Genomic DNA, 17,280 nt, shown 5'->3' with positions numbered 1-17,280 from the left:
TATAAAAAAAGAAAAATCCGGGGCCGGGCTAATTAAAAATTAATATTCCTAACTACGCCTTATAGAAGTTTATAATTAAGAATATAAATACTTATAATAAGATTCGAACCTACGACTCCTTATTTATAACTATAAGTTCGGTATTATACTACTTAATTAAATAGATTATTAATAATAATTATAAAAAAAAAGAAACCTAAGTAGTATAAAGCGCTAGATTTAGTATCTTATTATATCTAGGAATTTAAAAAACCTATACTAATTAACTAGTACTTTTTTTTTTAATATTAATAAAACTAATAAAGTTACGTACTACTATTTCTAACCCTTTATAACTATTATAATTATTATTAAAATTAATTAAATTATATATTAATTAATTTATTATATTATAATTAATTAATTAGTAATAAGTCGTACGATTTTTAATATGTAGTAACTATTTTAAATTACTTTATAATTATAAACCCTAATTAATACTAGCTTCGTATTATTAACTAACCTTAAGAATCGTAATAACTTCCTTACTTTTTTAAAAATAATTTAAAAAGGGAGGACTTTTATTAATAATAATTTAATATTATAAAAGGGTATAAAGCTAAGGAAGTTATAAATTTATTTAGAGGGGGTCTTTATTTAAGAGATTTATAATAAAAATAGTTAAAATAAAGTCTTTTAGTTTTATTATTATTATAATAAAATAAGTATTATTACTTATTTTAAAATAATAGTTACGAGCTTAGTAACGACTTACTTAAAGTTAAAATACTAAGTAATAAATCTAAGCTCTAGCGAGTTATTATATTTATTAAAATCCTTAGAGTACGACTTTATACCTAAAAAATAGAAACTTATTTTTAATACTATTATAAAGGGCTAAGTAATAAGAATTAAAAGATTAGTAATTAGGTATATTATTAATAATAATAACCTATCTATAACTTTTTAAAATCCTTACCTCCGGGCCCTTTTTATTAATTAAATTATAATATTATTAACGAACTCTTATTATTATATAAAAATATAAAAAAGGAGCTAAGTAGGATCTTTATTTAAAAAAGAATATAATTAGAGTAGAAATCTAGAGGTTAATAATAAAAGTCTATTTATTATTCGATTTATAAACTTTATTAATATAAAATACTATTATTACCGTCTTTACTTACTTTTTAAATTATACTAAGTAATAAATATAATACCTTATTATTTTATAATAATAGTATAGTACTTACGATAGGGCTAATATTATTTAGATTATAAAGTTTATAATAAATAACTAAGAATTAGGTAATTAAATCGGGGTAATTATTTATTATAATACTTTAAATAACGATACTTACCTAGGTTATTTATATCCTATATTATTTTATATTTATATTTAAAAAGATATTTTCAACTAGAGGATTAGGTATTACGGTTATATCCTTAACTTCGTTAGTAAAGCCTTTTTATTTAGTAATAATAAAAAAGTATTTAAATAAAAATTAGATATATTAATTAATACTAAGTAACTTTAAAAAGATCTTAACTTCTAATATATAAGGGGCCCTATTAATAAGCTTTAGAACGTTATTAAATTTATTTACTTATTATTTTAATAATATAAAGCCTTCCTCAAGGTTAATAATAAAATTAATAAAAACGATATATTTTTTTAAGGAGTTATTATAAGAGCTTATATTAACGCTTAATAATAACATAAAATAAATTCGATATATTTTATAATATAGCGCTCTTTATAAAAAAGAAAGTAAATTTATACTTTTTTAATAACTAGTCGAGCTTATAAGGATCTAAAATAACGGATCCTTATTAAGGACGTTCTTAACAATAATAACTAATAATTACTAGCTAAACTAAAAGTAGTACTTAAGCTACTTTATTTTTAAATAATAAAATACTAGGGCTAGGGTAAAAGAAATAGTTATAGCTATTTATAAAAAGTAATAATAAGTTTTAAGTATTTTATTAATTATTTTAAAAAATAGAAAAGGTTATATAATAAACTTTTTAAAAAAAAGATAGATTTTATAACTTTTTAAATTATAATATTATAATCGTAGTTAATATAAATAATACTACCTCGTTAGTAATTAGCTCGTCGTTAATTTATATCCTAACCTCTTTTTTAATCTTTAACTTTAAGTAATATCCCTTATTATATTTAGTTTAAGTATATACTTAAAGAGCGGGCGGAGTTACTTTTTAATAATAATTTTAACTTATAAAGATACTTCTAACTATTAGTTATTAATACTTAGTAAGTCCTTAATAAGTATTATATTAAATTAAGTAACTCTCTACTCTATATTATAATAATTATTCTTTACCCTAAGTAAAGATTAAAATAGCTAAAGAAGAGGTAGGATATACTTAAATAAAGTTATTAATTATTTAATATAAAAAAAGGACTTTATAATTATTAATAAAAATAGTATATAAACGAGATAGTAAGTCCTCCTCTTCCTTATTATTTAAGTTCTCCTCTTTTATTATAATAATTATAAACTACTTTTATTATCCTTACGATTTTAAAAAGTATTATAAAAGACTTATAGCATTAATAATAATTAATTATTACGACCCAATATGCATAACTAAGACCAGGGCCCGCCCCGCAGGCTTATAGTAGCTACGGTATATTATATATATAAGAGTACGGGAATATAAAGTAACTCCTATAGAACGGAAGAACTATAGATAAGTTACGTATAAATAAAAAATAGTAATTACGTAATAAGGTAATTATTATAATTACTTTAAATAATCGCTTATTAATATTTACTAAGTAATTACTTAATAAATAAGAGTAATTATTAATAAAAAATATATTTATAAGCGGATTTATATATAGTATAGACTTAAGCCGAGCTTAAAAATAGACTTCTTATAGCTTTTTTAATAATTAACTTAATATTAAATCTTATAATCGCTTTGAGCTATTTTTATTAAGAACTCTTTTTAATAAAAACTACGATTAATTACTAAAGCCTTACTTACTTTACGACTTATAAATATAGTTTTAAAAAAGCTATTTATAATTATAATACTATTTACTTAGTACTCGTAGCCTTAACTTTTATTAATATACTTACTATAACTAGCTAACTATAATACTTTAATTACTCCTATTTAGTAAGTTTATCTTATAAAAGACTAACTAAATAGTACGAATATATTAATTATTAATAATAATAGTATAATATAGCTTATTAAAGTAGTTATACTTACTATTTAGTAACTATATAATATAATATTTAAATTTAAGAATAAGAATAAGTAGCTTTATACTTAGCTTATAATACCCCGACCTCTCTTAATACTTAGAACTAAGTACTTTAAACTAAAACCCTATAATAAGTCCTTAGATACTCTTTAAGAATTCTTTACTTAAACTAGGGCCTATTTATATTATTATAAAACCTCTTTTATTATTAAAGTTAATAAGGTTTATTACGTAGTTTTATTTTTTTTTAAAAATACCCTTACTTAGTTCGAACTTTTTATAAAAAACTACCTCGAGAACGAACGTAATATCTAGGACGAAAATATTAAAAAGATTTTTAACGATTATAATAAGTTTAAAAAAAGACTTAAGGAAACTTTTAGTAACCTTAATAAAGAACGAATTACTAAATAAAAGCTTATAACCTTTATATAAAAGGGATTAGTTAATAAGTATATATCTAAATTTAAATAAATTATTTTTAAGCTCGATTAGGGTAATAAAGTACTTATAGCGGCCTTTTATTACGGCTTAAAAAAAGAAATTAAGAATAACCTCTCTTATTAAAACCGACCTAATAAACTCTATAATTATATTAATATAATAATTAAGATTAATAATTAATTTTATAAACGACGCTTCGAACGTAAAGGATAAAACGCTTAGAATAACTAATCTAAGCTTAATAATAAATATAAATATAAACTAACGATTATTATAACTAAGTACTATAGCGGATTAATAAACCTTAGCGTTATTAAAAAAAAATAACCTTAATAAAAAAAGGACCTTAGATACTATAACTATAATAAGCTAGGATATATAGCTAGAGATTATTAATAACCTAAGTATAGTTAATACTAACCTATTTTAAAAAAGCGAGTTAATATTATAAGTAAAAAAGTTCTTTATAAATAACTCTTATAAATAGCCTATTATAATAATAGCTACCTTACTTACTAAAATAATAAAGAATAAATAGGATAGTACCCTAAATAATTTAAGAATAATAAACGACTTACCTTATTACTTATTAAAACCTTAGTAATAGTAATAAAAAAAGAAGAGATACCTACTTATTAACCCTATACTCTTAAAGAGAATAATATTAAATACCTTACTATACTCTTTTAAATTTATAAAAATAAAATAAAAAAGAATAAAACGGACCCCGTTATAAAAAATACTCTTAACCTCTTCGAAAGACGAATTAAATAAAAACTCCTAGTTAATATAAAAGAGTAGCTCCTTAAGTTTAAAAAAAAAGGACCTAATATAAAAAAAATTATAAGTAGCCTCGTATATATAGCGTAACGAGATAAAATAAACTAAAAATAACTTATTAAGTTTTAAAAAGAACTCGATTTAAACGAAATACTAACTAAGTCTATTTATATAATATAATAAGTCAACGCTAATAAGAAATTTATTTATAAAGTTAAAGAATAGCTTAAGGACCTCGTATACGAAAATAAGATCGAAGTACTTAAGAGACTAACTCTTAACTTCGGAATTACTCATAAAAAAAGAATCGATTTTAAAATTAAAAAAGAAGATATCGAAATAGGAACTAGTTCCTTTTATTTTAATAAAATAAAATTACTTTATAATTTAAATAAACTTCGTAATATTACTTAATAATATACTTAGATAAAGATCGATTATAAAGTATTACTTAGTATTAACAATACTAGTTCTAAAAAGGATAATAATAAATTATAGTATAAATATATTTATTTATTTAAAAATAACTAAGTTATTTAGTTTTATAGAACTAGAGAAAGTAAAAAGGTTATAATAACCCCCTATATAAATAAGGATTACTTTTTATTTAACCCTAAGGACCCCTTTTATAAGGAATTATTTTAAGTAAAATACTTAGATAATAAATGCCTTTAGTATTTTATATCCAAATAAGATAGTCGTTTTTATTTATAAAGACGTAATAATAAAATTATTAAGGATGTCTACGTAGAGGATTAACTACTTAGTTAGACGTTACTAAGCTTTAATAATAATAATAGAGCTATATTCGGTCTAGACCCTAACTTTTTTATAAAATACTTTAATAATAAATATATAGAATAAGAAGACTATAAATATAACTAATACTAGATTTATTATATTAAAAAAGCTAAGGCTTAGAAAGAGTATTAAAAGAAATACGAATAAGAAACCTATTTAAAGAAATAAATAATAAAAAACCAAGAAAGCTAATTATAAAAGAATGATAAGAGGCGAAAATAAAAAAGAAGTTCTTATATATAACTATATAACATAACGATATATACTTATAAGTTAACCTCAATATTTATAAATAAAAATTAAATACTATTATTAATAACGGCGTATAAAAAACTTATATTTTATTAAGAGTAGTAAATAAACTTAACTTATTATAAGTATATAAAGATAAATTATACTAATTATAGATAATAAAAAGAGAACGAGTTAATTATAATTATAAATATATTAATTAAAAGACTATATATCTCTCGATATATATTAATAATTAATAAAAATAACTATAATATAATATTACGGAGATTAGAAATATTAACGTTATTTTAGGACTCTCGTAGTTATAAAAGCATAACCTATAAATAGATTAGATTACTAACTAGATCCTCTAAAAAAATCTAATTACTAAATAACTTAAAAAAAAAAAGGGTTTAAACGGATTTCTAAGAACTCCTAAAGAACGAGAATAAATATAATATATAGCTTTTATTAGGATAATAAAAAGCTCTAAGAAGTTTATAACTAATATTAATAATTAGGGATTATAATAACTTTAGATTATACTTAAGGAGTATTAAATATATATAAAATTATTTATAGAACCTAAAGAAATAGGATTATTAAAATATAGTAACTAGGATATAAAAATCGAACTTAAAAAAGGGATATAACCTAGGTTCTATTTAATATACTTAATAAATTAAGAAAAATAAGAGTATTTTAATAAATATATTAATAAGAAACTCGAGAAGAGATATATTCAATTATTAAATTCTCTTATTAAATTCCCTTTATTCTTTATATTAAAGAAAAGTAGAAAATTAAGACTTATTATTAATTATAAAAGACTTAATAAAATTACGAAGAAGAATTATTACCCTTTATTACTTATTACTAAGCTTAGAGATTTATTTTATAGAGCTAACTAGTTTATTATTATAGATTTTAAGAAAGTATTTAATTAAATTCGAATTAAAGAAAGAGACGAGTAAAAAACGGTATTTCAAACTCGTAAAGGACTCTTTAAATACCTCGTTATACCCTTCGGACTTATTAATACTCTAATAACTTTTTAAATAATAATTAACTACGTACTCTAGGAGTACGTCGATATTTTTATTATTATTTATATTAATAATATTTTTATCTTCTCTTCTGACTTTAAAATATATAAAAAGTATATTTATATAATATTCTAAAAGCTTTAAAATACTAAGCTATATACCGAACTCTCTAAGTACGAGTTCTATATATAAAAAATAAACTTCTTTAAATATATTATTATACTAAAATAAATCTATATATAAGTATTAAAAATAGAAGTAGTTAGGAACTAGCCTATATTATAGAACGTTAAGGATATATAAGGATTTTTAAGATTCGTTAATTCTTATTAATAATTCCTTAAAAACTATATTAATATAATTAGACCTCTTAATAACCTGATATAAAAAAATACCTTATTTATTTAGGATCCTAAGTATAAAGAAGTATTTATAAAAGTTAAAAATATAGTCGTTTTTAAACTAGTTATTATAATCCCGGACCCCCGAAAACTTTTTAAAATTAAGACTAATACTTTAAACTTCGCTATAGGAGCGGTCCTAGGATAATAAAATAAGTAAAAAAAGCTTTATTTATATTATTTCTATTTTAAAGTATTTTATAGAGCAGAATTAAATTAGTAAATCTATAATAAGGAACTAATAATAATTATTAAAGTATTTTAAGAATAGAGACTATAGTTATTTAGAACTAAGTACGAAGTTATAGTTTATATAAATTATAAGAACCTTATAAATTTTATAATAAATAAGAATCTAAATAAACGATAAGTTAAATAGAGCGAATTCTTATTTAAGTATAATTTTTAAATTATTTATTAAAAGGGTTTAGAAAATAGTAAAGTAGACGCTCTTAACAAAAAACTTAATTATAAAGTTGTGGTCCCCGAAAAAATATAAGTTATTTTTAAATAAGAAAAGGACGGTAGCCTCGTACTAACTACGAAACTTTTTATAATAACTAAAAAGATTAATACTAGTTTAATTAAGAAGATAACCCCTAAGCTTATTATAGAAATTTATAATATACTAATATATAGCTATTAAGGAATTATTAAAACGTAAAAACGGATTTATTAGTACTATAATAAATCCGCTATATATACTAAAATTGCGGAAGTAATTAAAAACTATATAACTTATAAAAAAAATAAAAATAGCTCATATAAGCCTTATAGCGAGCTATAACTATTATAATTATTAATAAAAATATAGTAATTAATTATATAGGACTTTATTATTAAACTATTAAAGTCTAAAGAACTATTTATTAAAGTATAGTACGATAGTATCCTAGTTATAGTCGATCGACTTACTAAATTCGTATACTTTATTCCCTATAAGGAATTAAGTACTATAAAAGACTTATTATACGTATTTATTAAGGTTATATTTTTAAACTATAGTTTACTAAAAGAAATTATTTTTAACAGAGATAAGCTATTTATTTTAAAATTTTAAAAATCCCTAATTTTATAACTTAGTATAGATTATAAACTATCGATATTATTTTATTCGTAAACCGATAGATAAATAGAAAGAATTAATTAAATCCTCGAGATATATTTTTATTATTATATAAACTATAACTAGGATAATTAGGTAGTACTTTTATTAATAGCCTAGTTCGTATATAATAATATAGTTAGTAAAAGTATAAAAAAATCTCCGTTTTATTTTAATTACGGATTTTAGTTAATAGTATATAGAGAAATATAATAAGGATTATAAGCTATAAAAGCTATAATAAACGTAAGTAAACTTAAAGAGATTTATAAATAAGCCTTACTAAACCTCGAGTTTATATAATAATATATAAAAAAGAACGTAAATAGATTAAGGATTAGAGGACTATTTTTAAAAAAGGGGGATAGTACCTATTTCTTTTATTATAATATTAAAATAAAACGACTAAGTAATAAATTAGATTATAAAAAACTTAAACTTTTTAAAATTATTAAGAAAGTCTTATTAGTTAATTACGAATTAAGATTATTAAATATAATACGATATTATCCCGTTTTTTATATTTTACTACTTAAACTTATATTAAAAAGTTTATATATAAAAGATTATTATATTATTAAACTAAACTAACTAGAGTACGAAGTCGAACGAATTATTAACTATAGAGTTAAGAATAAAATACGGGAATTCTTAATTAAATAAAAAAACCACGGATATAAAAAAAATATATAAGAACTTATTACGAATCTCTAGAACTCTTAAAAATCCCTTTTAAAATACTAAAGTTAAAATTAAAACTAGAACTCTTAGTTATTATGATATCTTAGTTAATTACTCTAAAAGTATTACTAAACTACGCTTTTTGCGTAATAATTAACTTATTTTTATTAATAATATTAGGAGGATTAGGAATCGCTTTTCCCTTTTTAAATACTTTTTTTTTTTTTTTAAAACGATCTAACTTTAATAAAACCTAATCTATTTTAGTTTACGTACGACGTAAGGCCTCTATCTATTTTTAAAAAAGAAGCTCTTTTATTTCTTTTTTACGTTCTAGCTTATTAGCTTTAAATAAAAGACGATTTATTATAAATATAATTAATATAAAAAATATTAATAAAAAAAGAAAGAAACTTATGATCGTATATAGTACTAGTAGTCGCGTTATAAGAACGACTACGACGTATATACTTATAATACCTTAATTTACCCTTTAGTATTTTATATTTTTACTCTAATAAATAATAAAATAAATAAGGTATTTTAATCTCGAATCCTCGCTCTTTGATTTTAAAAGTAAGCTTTAATTAGTAATATATTAAAGATCTAGCGAATATTTTAGTATTTTTAAAAAAACTACTTAACGAGCCCTAACCTAGGCTATAATAACTTATTTATAAGTCTATAGGAATAAGATTTTTAAAAGGGAGACTTAATATTACGACTTAATATATATAACTAAAACTAGGGCCCGCTCTATAGGCTTATAATAGCTATAGTATATTATATATATAAAAGTACGAGAATATAAAATAACTCTTACGGAATAAAAGAACTATAAATAAGTTATATATAAATAAGAAGTAGTAATTATATAATAAAGTAATTATTATAATTATTCTAAGTAATTACTTATTAATATTTACTAAGTAATTACTTAACGAATAAGAGTAATTATTAATAAAGAATATATTTATAAGCGGACTTATATATAATATAGACTTAAGCTAGGCTTAAGGATAGACTTTTTATAGCTTTTTTAGTAATTAACTTAGTATTAGATTTTATAATCGTTTTTAGCTATCTTTATTAAGAACTCTTTTTAATAAAGACTACGATTAATTACTAAAGCCTTATTTACTTTATAACTTATAAATATAGCTTTAGGGAAGCTATTTACGATTACGATACTATTTACTTAGTACTCGTAGCCTTAACTTTTACTAATATACTCACTATGACTAGCTAGCCGTAATATTAATATTTTAAATAATAAAGGTAGTAATTAACTACGTACTTAAGTTTAATTAATATTACTTATAAATTATCCCTTAGCTAGTCCTTAACTTAATTTAATAATAAATTAATTATTAACTAACTTGTTTAATATTAAATAAGCTTATATTTAATATTTTTATAATCCTTATAATAATAATAAATTACGAGAGGGTATTTAGCCTCGCGAAGTTAACTTTAACTTTATAATAATTATTAATAAGATCCTCTATACTAAAAGAGGTTTAATATCTTAAGAACTAGCTTTATAATAATACTATAGAAATAAGAAGTTAATTTTTTAATTAGAAAAGCTAATCGAGATTAAGTTTATAAGTTAGTATTATAAGGACTTTTATAATAGCTTTATTTAATTCCTAATTAAGAAATTAGTTAAATTAATTAATTATTTATTAAATAAGTTAAATAATTAAATATAGCGCGAGAAATCAATTAAACAATCAAATATGAACCTCATATTTGATTTATTTGTTTAGGTATAAGCGCTGTTCGTGGCTTCGATGCGGCACCGAGACACTCGAACTAACACCGGTAGTAGCACGAAGCCACCGATAGTCAACCTTTTGCAGATCGGTTATCTATACTCGTGCTTTCAATACAGACTGATTTCCTATTCATCCCCATACCATTTGCCGTACAGACCATTTCACCGTAGGAATAGAAACCAGGAATTGCCTTAATTAAGGCTAACAGTGCGCTAGGGACAATGCTCCCTAATTAAAGAGTAGAGCGGTTGTGACGATTCTTTCTGATTCGCAAATTAGTCCAGCATCGACCAGCAAGGGAAGTCAACCAGTCACCAGTGGCATGTAGTGATTCACCCATGAGCTGATGGTGTCACGCAACGGGCGGACGGATAACTAGCATCCGGGGCGGAATGTCTGTCCACTTTCGACCTGTCGTGCCCCCTGAGACCTCAGCGAGCCGCCCAATACGGAGATATTTCTCATGATGGCTGAGACTGATATGCGATGAGATGCCACCGGTGAACGCTATGTTGCGGTGAGGGCCAGATTTGTTCGTATCAGGCCAGGATAGCCCAGACATGAAGCCAAGCCACCTTTGCCCTAATTTGCTCCTGCGGTAAGGCCAAGAATGATCTGCCGTGTTAGCGAACATTGACCAATAGCGTTGTAGTAAATGAATCTGAATTCATCTGCGGTGAAAGCTCAAAAAGCTCTGCTTTGCGGGGAAAGCATATCAGATAGTATGTCTCAGACCAATCGTAGAGACATGCCCTCAACTCACATGAAATGTCTTGCCTCGTACTGTCCTGTACGACATGCCAGCAACAGGCGATCGGCATGTCATGTACCCTGTCGGCGATCTCCGTCTTCCAATGAATGAGGTTAGAATACTCATCATGTCCGAAATCCTGCAGGCGGTGCGGCCCGTCCGAAGGACGCTTGGAGCCGTTTGCACCAGCGTGCTACTTCGGGCATCAAACATCACACCCGGCCGATGTCTTTGCTTTTCTTGTGCGGCTGCGGAATGCTCCCTTTCCCCTCACCTTCGGAATTCCCCCCCGCCTGCTGACCGACATAACACAGCGCTAGATATGTCTCACGAGTGACAGCCCTTGGCAAGAAGCGACGCTCCTACTCAGTTCTCAACCTCCACCATCTCAACCTCCTCCAAGCACAACGAGTCTGCCAAACTCACGGTTTGCGACGTGAACCTCAATCATGACTGGCTCCCTGATAACATCCTCCCCTCACTTCAGGGCGCCACAATCTGCATGTCTCCGGCTGGCATAGGAAACAGGCACGACAGGCAATGCTGGCATTTTGGCTCCAGACATGTCGACGATGTGTCTCAGTCATTCTACCGCATTGGGAGGGTTTTTTCAGTACGGTTTCACATTCTACCTTGTATTTGAGGTCGAATGGAAATGCCTCGGTGCGCCGGCATACCCTTCGTGCTCATGCAGATCCGCAGTGAACATCCGCTTGACTGGACGCCACTCAAGTCTCCATCATGAAGTGAGGGGATCTTGGAAATCTCGAGGTGAGGGGGTATTTTGTATCTCTTGGCCAAGCGGTCAGCAGATATGGGTGCCATTTGATTGAGTGTTGAGATTGATATATGAGTACCATTGCAGAGCCTCTTGGTGTGGGCCATGGAGTCACGAACCTCACTTCTCATCTGCTCCCCCTGATCTATCACCCTTATACTCTAAGGCAGCGGGTGAATCATGGCTACCAACTTTACTCAGAAATTCCAGGCTGGAGAGTCTTATGGAGATGCGCGCCAAGACTCGGCCAACTTCTTCAATGACCCGGCGAAGATTGCAGCCGATATCCTGAAGGACTATGTCTCCGTACGCGGTCAAACCTCCCCGGCGGAGCTTGTCGGCCTCATCAAAGAGCTCCTCTCGAAGGGCGAGCCTCTTGATGACAAGAAAGGGTAGGAACGACCACCAATGAGCTTGATATGGCCCAATTCTAACGTCAAGCAGAACAACCGAGATCCTCATTGGCATTCTTACATCTCTGCCTGCCACGTCCAAGGCCAGGACAATGCTCACCAACAAGCTCATTGACACATTATGGGGAAATCTTCAGCATCCCCCACTGAGCTATGTCGGTGGTGACATCAAGTACGACGCTCTCAATGAAGAAGGCGTAGTCCTCGACAGCAACGGGCAGCCACAGACAAAGGAGCCTCAAGCAACAGACTCGATCGAGTTCACTGCTCCTGGCACCAATATCCGTCTTCGCGAACAAGTACCGCAGGCGCCTGACGGCTTGCACCACTACCGCTCTCCCGATGGCAGTTTCAACAACATCCTCGAGCCAAATTTGGGCAAGGCTGGAACGCCGTACGCCAAGTCGGTCAGGACGTCCAAGAGACTTCACGGCGTCAAGCCTGACCCGGGTCTCCTGTTTGACCTGTTGATGGCTCGTGACGAGGGGTCTTTCAAGGAGAACCCGGCCGGTATCTCTTCGATGCTGTTCTACCACGCCTCTATCATTATTCACGACATCTTCAGAACCAACCGGACCGACATGAACAAGAGCGACACATCATCTTACCTCGACTTGGCACCCTTGTACGGCTCATCTCTAAAGGACCAGCTTGAGATCAGAACGATGAAGGAAGGAAAACTCAAGCCTGACACATTCCACGAGAAGCGTCTCCTTGGGCAGCCCGCGGGAGTCAACGTCATGTTGGTCATGTACTCTCGTTTCCACAACTACGTTGCCGATATCCTGCTCAAGATCAATGAGAACGGGCGCTTCACACTGCAAACCAAACCCAACGCCACCGACATTGAGAAGGCCAAGGCTGTTGCCAAGCAAGACCATGACCTCTTCAACGTGGCACGTCTCATTGTGGGTGGTCTCTACATCAACATCTCGTTGCACGACTACTTGAGAGCCATCACCAACACGCACCACTCCAAGAGCGACTGGACCCTCGACCCGCGCGTTGAGATTAACAAGCAATTCGACAGCGATGGCGTGCCCCGCGGCGTTGGGAACCAAGTCAGTGTCGAGTTCAACCTGCTGTATCGCTTCCACTCTTGCATCTCCAAGAAGGATGAGAAGTGGATCGACGGGTTCTTTGGTAAGATCTTCAAGGGCAAGCAGCCTGCGGACCTCCAAAATATCAGCATCGAGGAGCTTGGCAAGGCCTTCGTTGATTACGAGCAGTCAATCCCCAAGGACCCAAGTGTCCGCACCTTTGACGGCCTGAAGAGACAAGAAGACGGCACCTTCAAGGACGAGGATCTGGCTCGTATCCTCAAGGAGGCCATGAATGACCCGGCTGGATGCTTCGGTGCTCGCATGGTGCCCAAGGCCCTCAAGATCATCGAGGTTCTGGGCATCAACCAGGCGCGCAGGTGGCAGGTCGCGTCGCTGAACGAGTTCCGAGAGTTCTTTGGCTTGAAGAAGTATGACAAGTTCACCGACATCAACTCCAACCCCGATATTGCCAGCCTCCTTGAGAAGCTCTACACCGACCCTGACATGGTTGAGCTTTACCCTGGTAAGCTCATTCTGACAGAAGTTCATCCTTGAGACATATCTAACGCATCACAGGACTCATGATTGAGGACATCAAGCCGGTACGCAACACTGGCAGCGGTATCTGCCCGACATACTCTGTCGGCCGAGCTGTCCTCTCTGACGCCGTGACTCTTGTCCGCTCAGATCGCTTCAACACCATTGACTACACCGTTAGCAACCTGACGGCATGGGGTTTCAACGAGGTCCAGCAGGACTACAAGACCCTCGGTGGCTCGATGCTGTACAAGCTCATCCAACGAGGACTGCCTAACTGGTTCCCCTACAACTCGGTAGCCGTCATGCAGCCCATGTACACCAAGAAGATGAACGAGACCATTGCAAGGGAGATTGGCACCTTCCACCTCTACACCCTGGAAGACCCAACACCTCCACGCAAGGCCATCATCACCCAATCAAGCGGGGCCATCAAGTATGTCTTGAGCAACCCTAAGCAATTCGTCTTGCCGTGGCTCCGGCCTCTCGAGGCCATGTTCACGAATTCCAAGCGGGACATCAGCTGGTTCATGCTCGCGGGTGACGAGCAGAAAAACTATCAACACCGCATCAACATCAAGAAGGCGCTCAGCAAGATTCCGACTCTGCACAACGCGATCCACGAGTTCATCGACCGCGTGGGCGCAGAGCTCGTCAAGAAGGAGACGTTCAAGATGAAGGAGGGCCTGCACCAGATGGACATCATCCGCGATGTTGCCATCCCCTTGAACGCCCAGCTTCTTGCTGACCTCTTCTACTTTGATCTGCGCACTGACGAGAACCCTGGTGGTACCCTTGGCCATGCTGAGCTCTACAACCATTTGCTCAATGTCCGTATCTGGGGAGTCAATGACAACGACCCAGCTCAGTCATGGAACCGTCGCCGCCGCGCGATTGAGAGCGTTAACGCTATTATCGAGTCGACGGCTGGCCCCGTCAAGGAGGTCCATGCCGGTCGTGGCCTTGGCTTTGGAATCGCCAACGCCATCTCCAGCGCGGTCGGTCGCAGGGCCAACTTCAAGAAAGATTCGCTGCGGTCGTGCGGCTACAAGTTTGTCGAGGAGCTCTTGGCGCAAGGAAACTCGGTCGATCAAGTAGTCGACAACATGTGGCTGACTGCTTTCGGCGGTATCGGTGTCCCTGTTACAACGGTAAGCTTTGCCCCTCTTTGACCACGGTGAAGATATCATGGACTAACCTTTGCTCCAGTTCTACGAAGTGTTGTCGTTCTTCTTGCGCCAAGAGAATGCCTCCATCTGGGCAGAGGTACAGAACCTAGCACAGAACAAAGACGACGCAGGACTCCACGCCTACGTCCGCGAGGCACAGCGTCTCACCAGCGGGCAGCGTAACGTGCGTGTTGCGACGGCGCCGGCCGAGATCGACGGCAAGCCAGTCCAGCCGGGCACTGCAGTCGTGATGCTTCTTGTGAGTCTACTCTCTCCGCCCGTTATCTGATCATGTGCTGACAATGATCTTCTTTCCTAGGGCGGCGCTGGACGAAACCCAGGGGAGATCGCCAACCCCGACAAGTTCGACGCGAACCGCAAGGCCGAGGAGGTTTCTGCCTTCAGCTACGGCCAACACGAGTGCTTGGCCAAGGACATTGCCACGACTTTCGTGGTGGGACTCGTCAAGCTCGCGGCTGATCTCAAGCAGCTGCGCCCGGCACCGGGCCAGATGGGCATCGTCAAGACCATCCAGGTCGGCAGCGAAAAGGCGTACCTGAACGACAGTTGGTCGTACCTTGGCTTTGATGCCAGCAGTAAGTGCACTCTTGAAGTCGCATGTAATCGTTTGTTTCTCAAAGAGCAATGCTAACAATCCGGACAGCCTGGAAGGTTCACTTTGATGGCCATGGAAAGGGCACATACAAGGGCGATGCTGCTGCACCAAACAACCAGATTGACTTGGGACAGTACTACTACCTTCTCAAGCAGCGCAAGGAGAACTTGCTCAGTGGCCTCGGTGGACCGGCCAGCATCCGTGCTCAATGAGTGAGGATTGCTCCATTGTCTTCAAACGTTGAGAAGGTCAGGTCAGATTGACAAAGGCATCGCCATGGGTTGACGATTGAGTATTACTCGCGGCGAAGACATGTAAGGGCATATTCTGAGCAAGAATAAAACAAAGTTTCCCACAGGCTTTACTTGGTGATTGTGTATCCGTAAATCCACCAATTGATTGGGTCCCCCACACTTCCGGAAGCCGAGCAGAAATGATGCTTTTCCCTAGCTGTTGGCGTCAGCCGGTGCGCATCAGAGTTTCGGGTAATCGTAGTTAGCGGACTTACCTTAACTCAAAACGCTGCACCTGGAGCTCGGTCTTTGACGATTGTCAGCAATTGAGTTTAACAATCTCACAGCTTGTCAATCGAACCATTTGTCGTAAGAATGAGCCAAGGACTAGTTTTCGAGATGCAACTCTGAGGCTGAAAGGGTGCAGGAAATGCTAGCCGTCATCCGAGTGAGGCAAGGAAAAGGCGAGAACCCTCAAGACGGGAGTTCAGGGGAAAGTAGCGTAGATCGCCCTTGGCCGCTTGGCCAACGCCCAGTCTCCGTGAATCGTGGGGATTTCCTCCGCGAGACAACCATGCAAGCTCCCCATTCCGAGTACCGAGAACTGTGTACATTATCACTGCGTACCCATGCCTCGCGAATAGAGGAACACTACTGATGAGACTGGGTCGCAAACGGAGTAGGGATTCTCGTATTGCCCCCTCGTTGACTGATTCTGTCGTTTCGGACGACTCCTGATGTGCTGCCAGTTCGTCCTGTGTCATCATCGCCCATCCACTTTGGCACTTTGTCAGCTCGAATCAATTTCGCTTGACACCGAACATGGAGTAGGGGTTTTGTGTGTTGTGTGCGTGGTGGTTCCAGTGGAGACAAAGGGGGCAACATTTCGCCGTACTGATGGGCACAGATGGCGCCTATTTCTGTTAGTCTCCGCGGCAAGTTGATTAAACTCGCGCGTCACTTTAATTGCCGTTGGGTTACTGTTGGCCTCTTACACGGCAACACGGCCCCCAATATGGCCAGCGCGTGCCTGTTTCCGAGAAGTATCATTCGTAGAGGAATGCGAAGTTTTTTGCATCATACGGCAGTAAACTTGCTGCGTCACGTCCGTTGATGGCCAGCCAAGAAAGTCAAAATAAGCGTATAGCGTACCAAAACAGATACTTAAACGCCGCTTCTATAGGGTAGACACGAGACAGCTTCAATTTAGACGACCATCGATTAGTAACCCGCACCGACTT

At 33.2% G+C, this 17,280-nt stretch overlaps 3 protein-coding genes across 3 annotated transcripts; all 3 read left to right on the top strand.

Annotated features, from left to right (window-relative positions):
• Window positions 1-6,237: 6,237 nt before the first annotated feature.
• CLUP02_06885 (uncharacterized protein) lies at window positions 6,238-6,396 on the top strand (the record flags this gene model as incomplete). The annotated part of the gene is made up of 1 exon (XM_049285882.1): window positions 6,238-6,396. A coding segment is annotated over one exon (159 nt), but the record flags the coding sequence as incomplete, so codon positions are not given.
• Window positions 6,397-11,267: 4,871 nt separating this feature from the next.
• On the top strand, window positions 11,268-11,995 carry CLUP02_06884 (uncharacterized protein; the record flags this gene model as incomplete). The annotated part of the gene is made up of 4 exons (XM_049285881.1): window positions 11,268-11,320; window positions 11,396-11,492; window positions 11,591-11,868; window positions 11,953-11,995. 4 exons carry the CDS (start codon window positions 11,268-11,270, stop codon window positions 11,993-11,995), a joined length of 471 nt encoding a protein of 156 aa, XP_049143024.1.
• A 213-nt stretch (window positions 11,996-12,208) lies between these two features.
• On the top strand, window positions 12,209-16,091 carry CLUP02_06883 (linoleate diol synthase; the record flags this gene model as incomplete). Its single annotated transcript, XM_049285880.1, has 7 exons — window positions 12,209-12,420; window positions 12,473-14,007; window positions 14,061-15,172; window positions 15,231-15,449; window positions 15,510-15,786; window positions 15,855-15,989; window positions 16,060-16,091. The coding sequence occupies 7 exons, from the start codon at window positions 12,209-12,211 to the stop codon at window positions 16,089-16,091; spliced, it is 3,522 nt and encodes a 1,173-aa protein (XP_049143023.1).
• Between the last annotated feature and the right edge of the window lie 1,189 nt (window positions 16,092-17,280).

The sequence above is a fragment of the Colletotrichum lupini genome, chromosome 3 (genome assembly GCF_023278565.1).
Source record: "Colletotrichum lupini chromosome 3, complete sequence".
Lineage (NCBI taxonomy): Eukaryota > Fungi > Ascomycota > Sordariomycetes > Glomerellales > Glomerellaceae > Colletotrichum > Colletotrichum lupini.
This window is presented reverse-complemented; position numbering and strand designations above follow the sequence as displayed.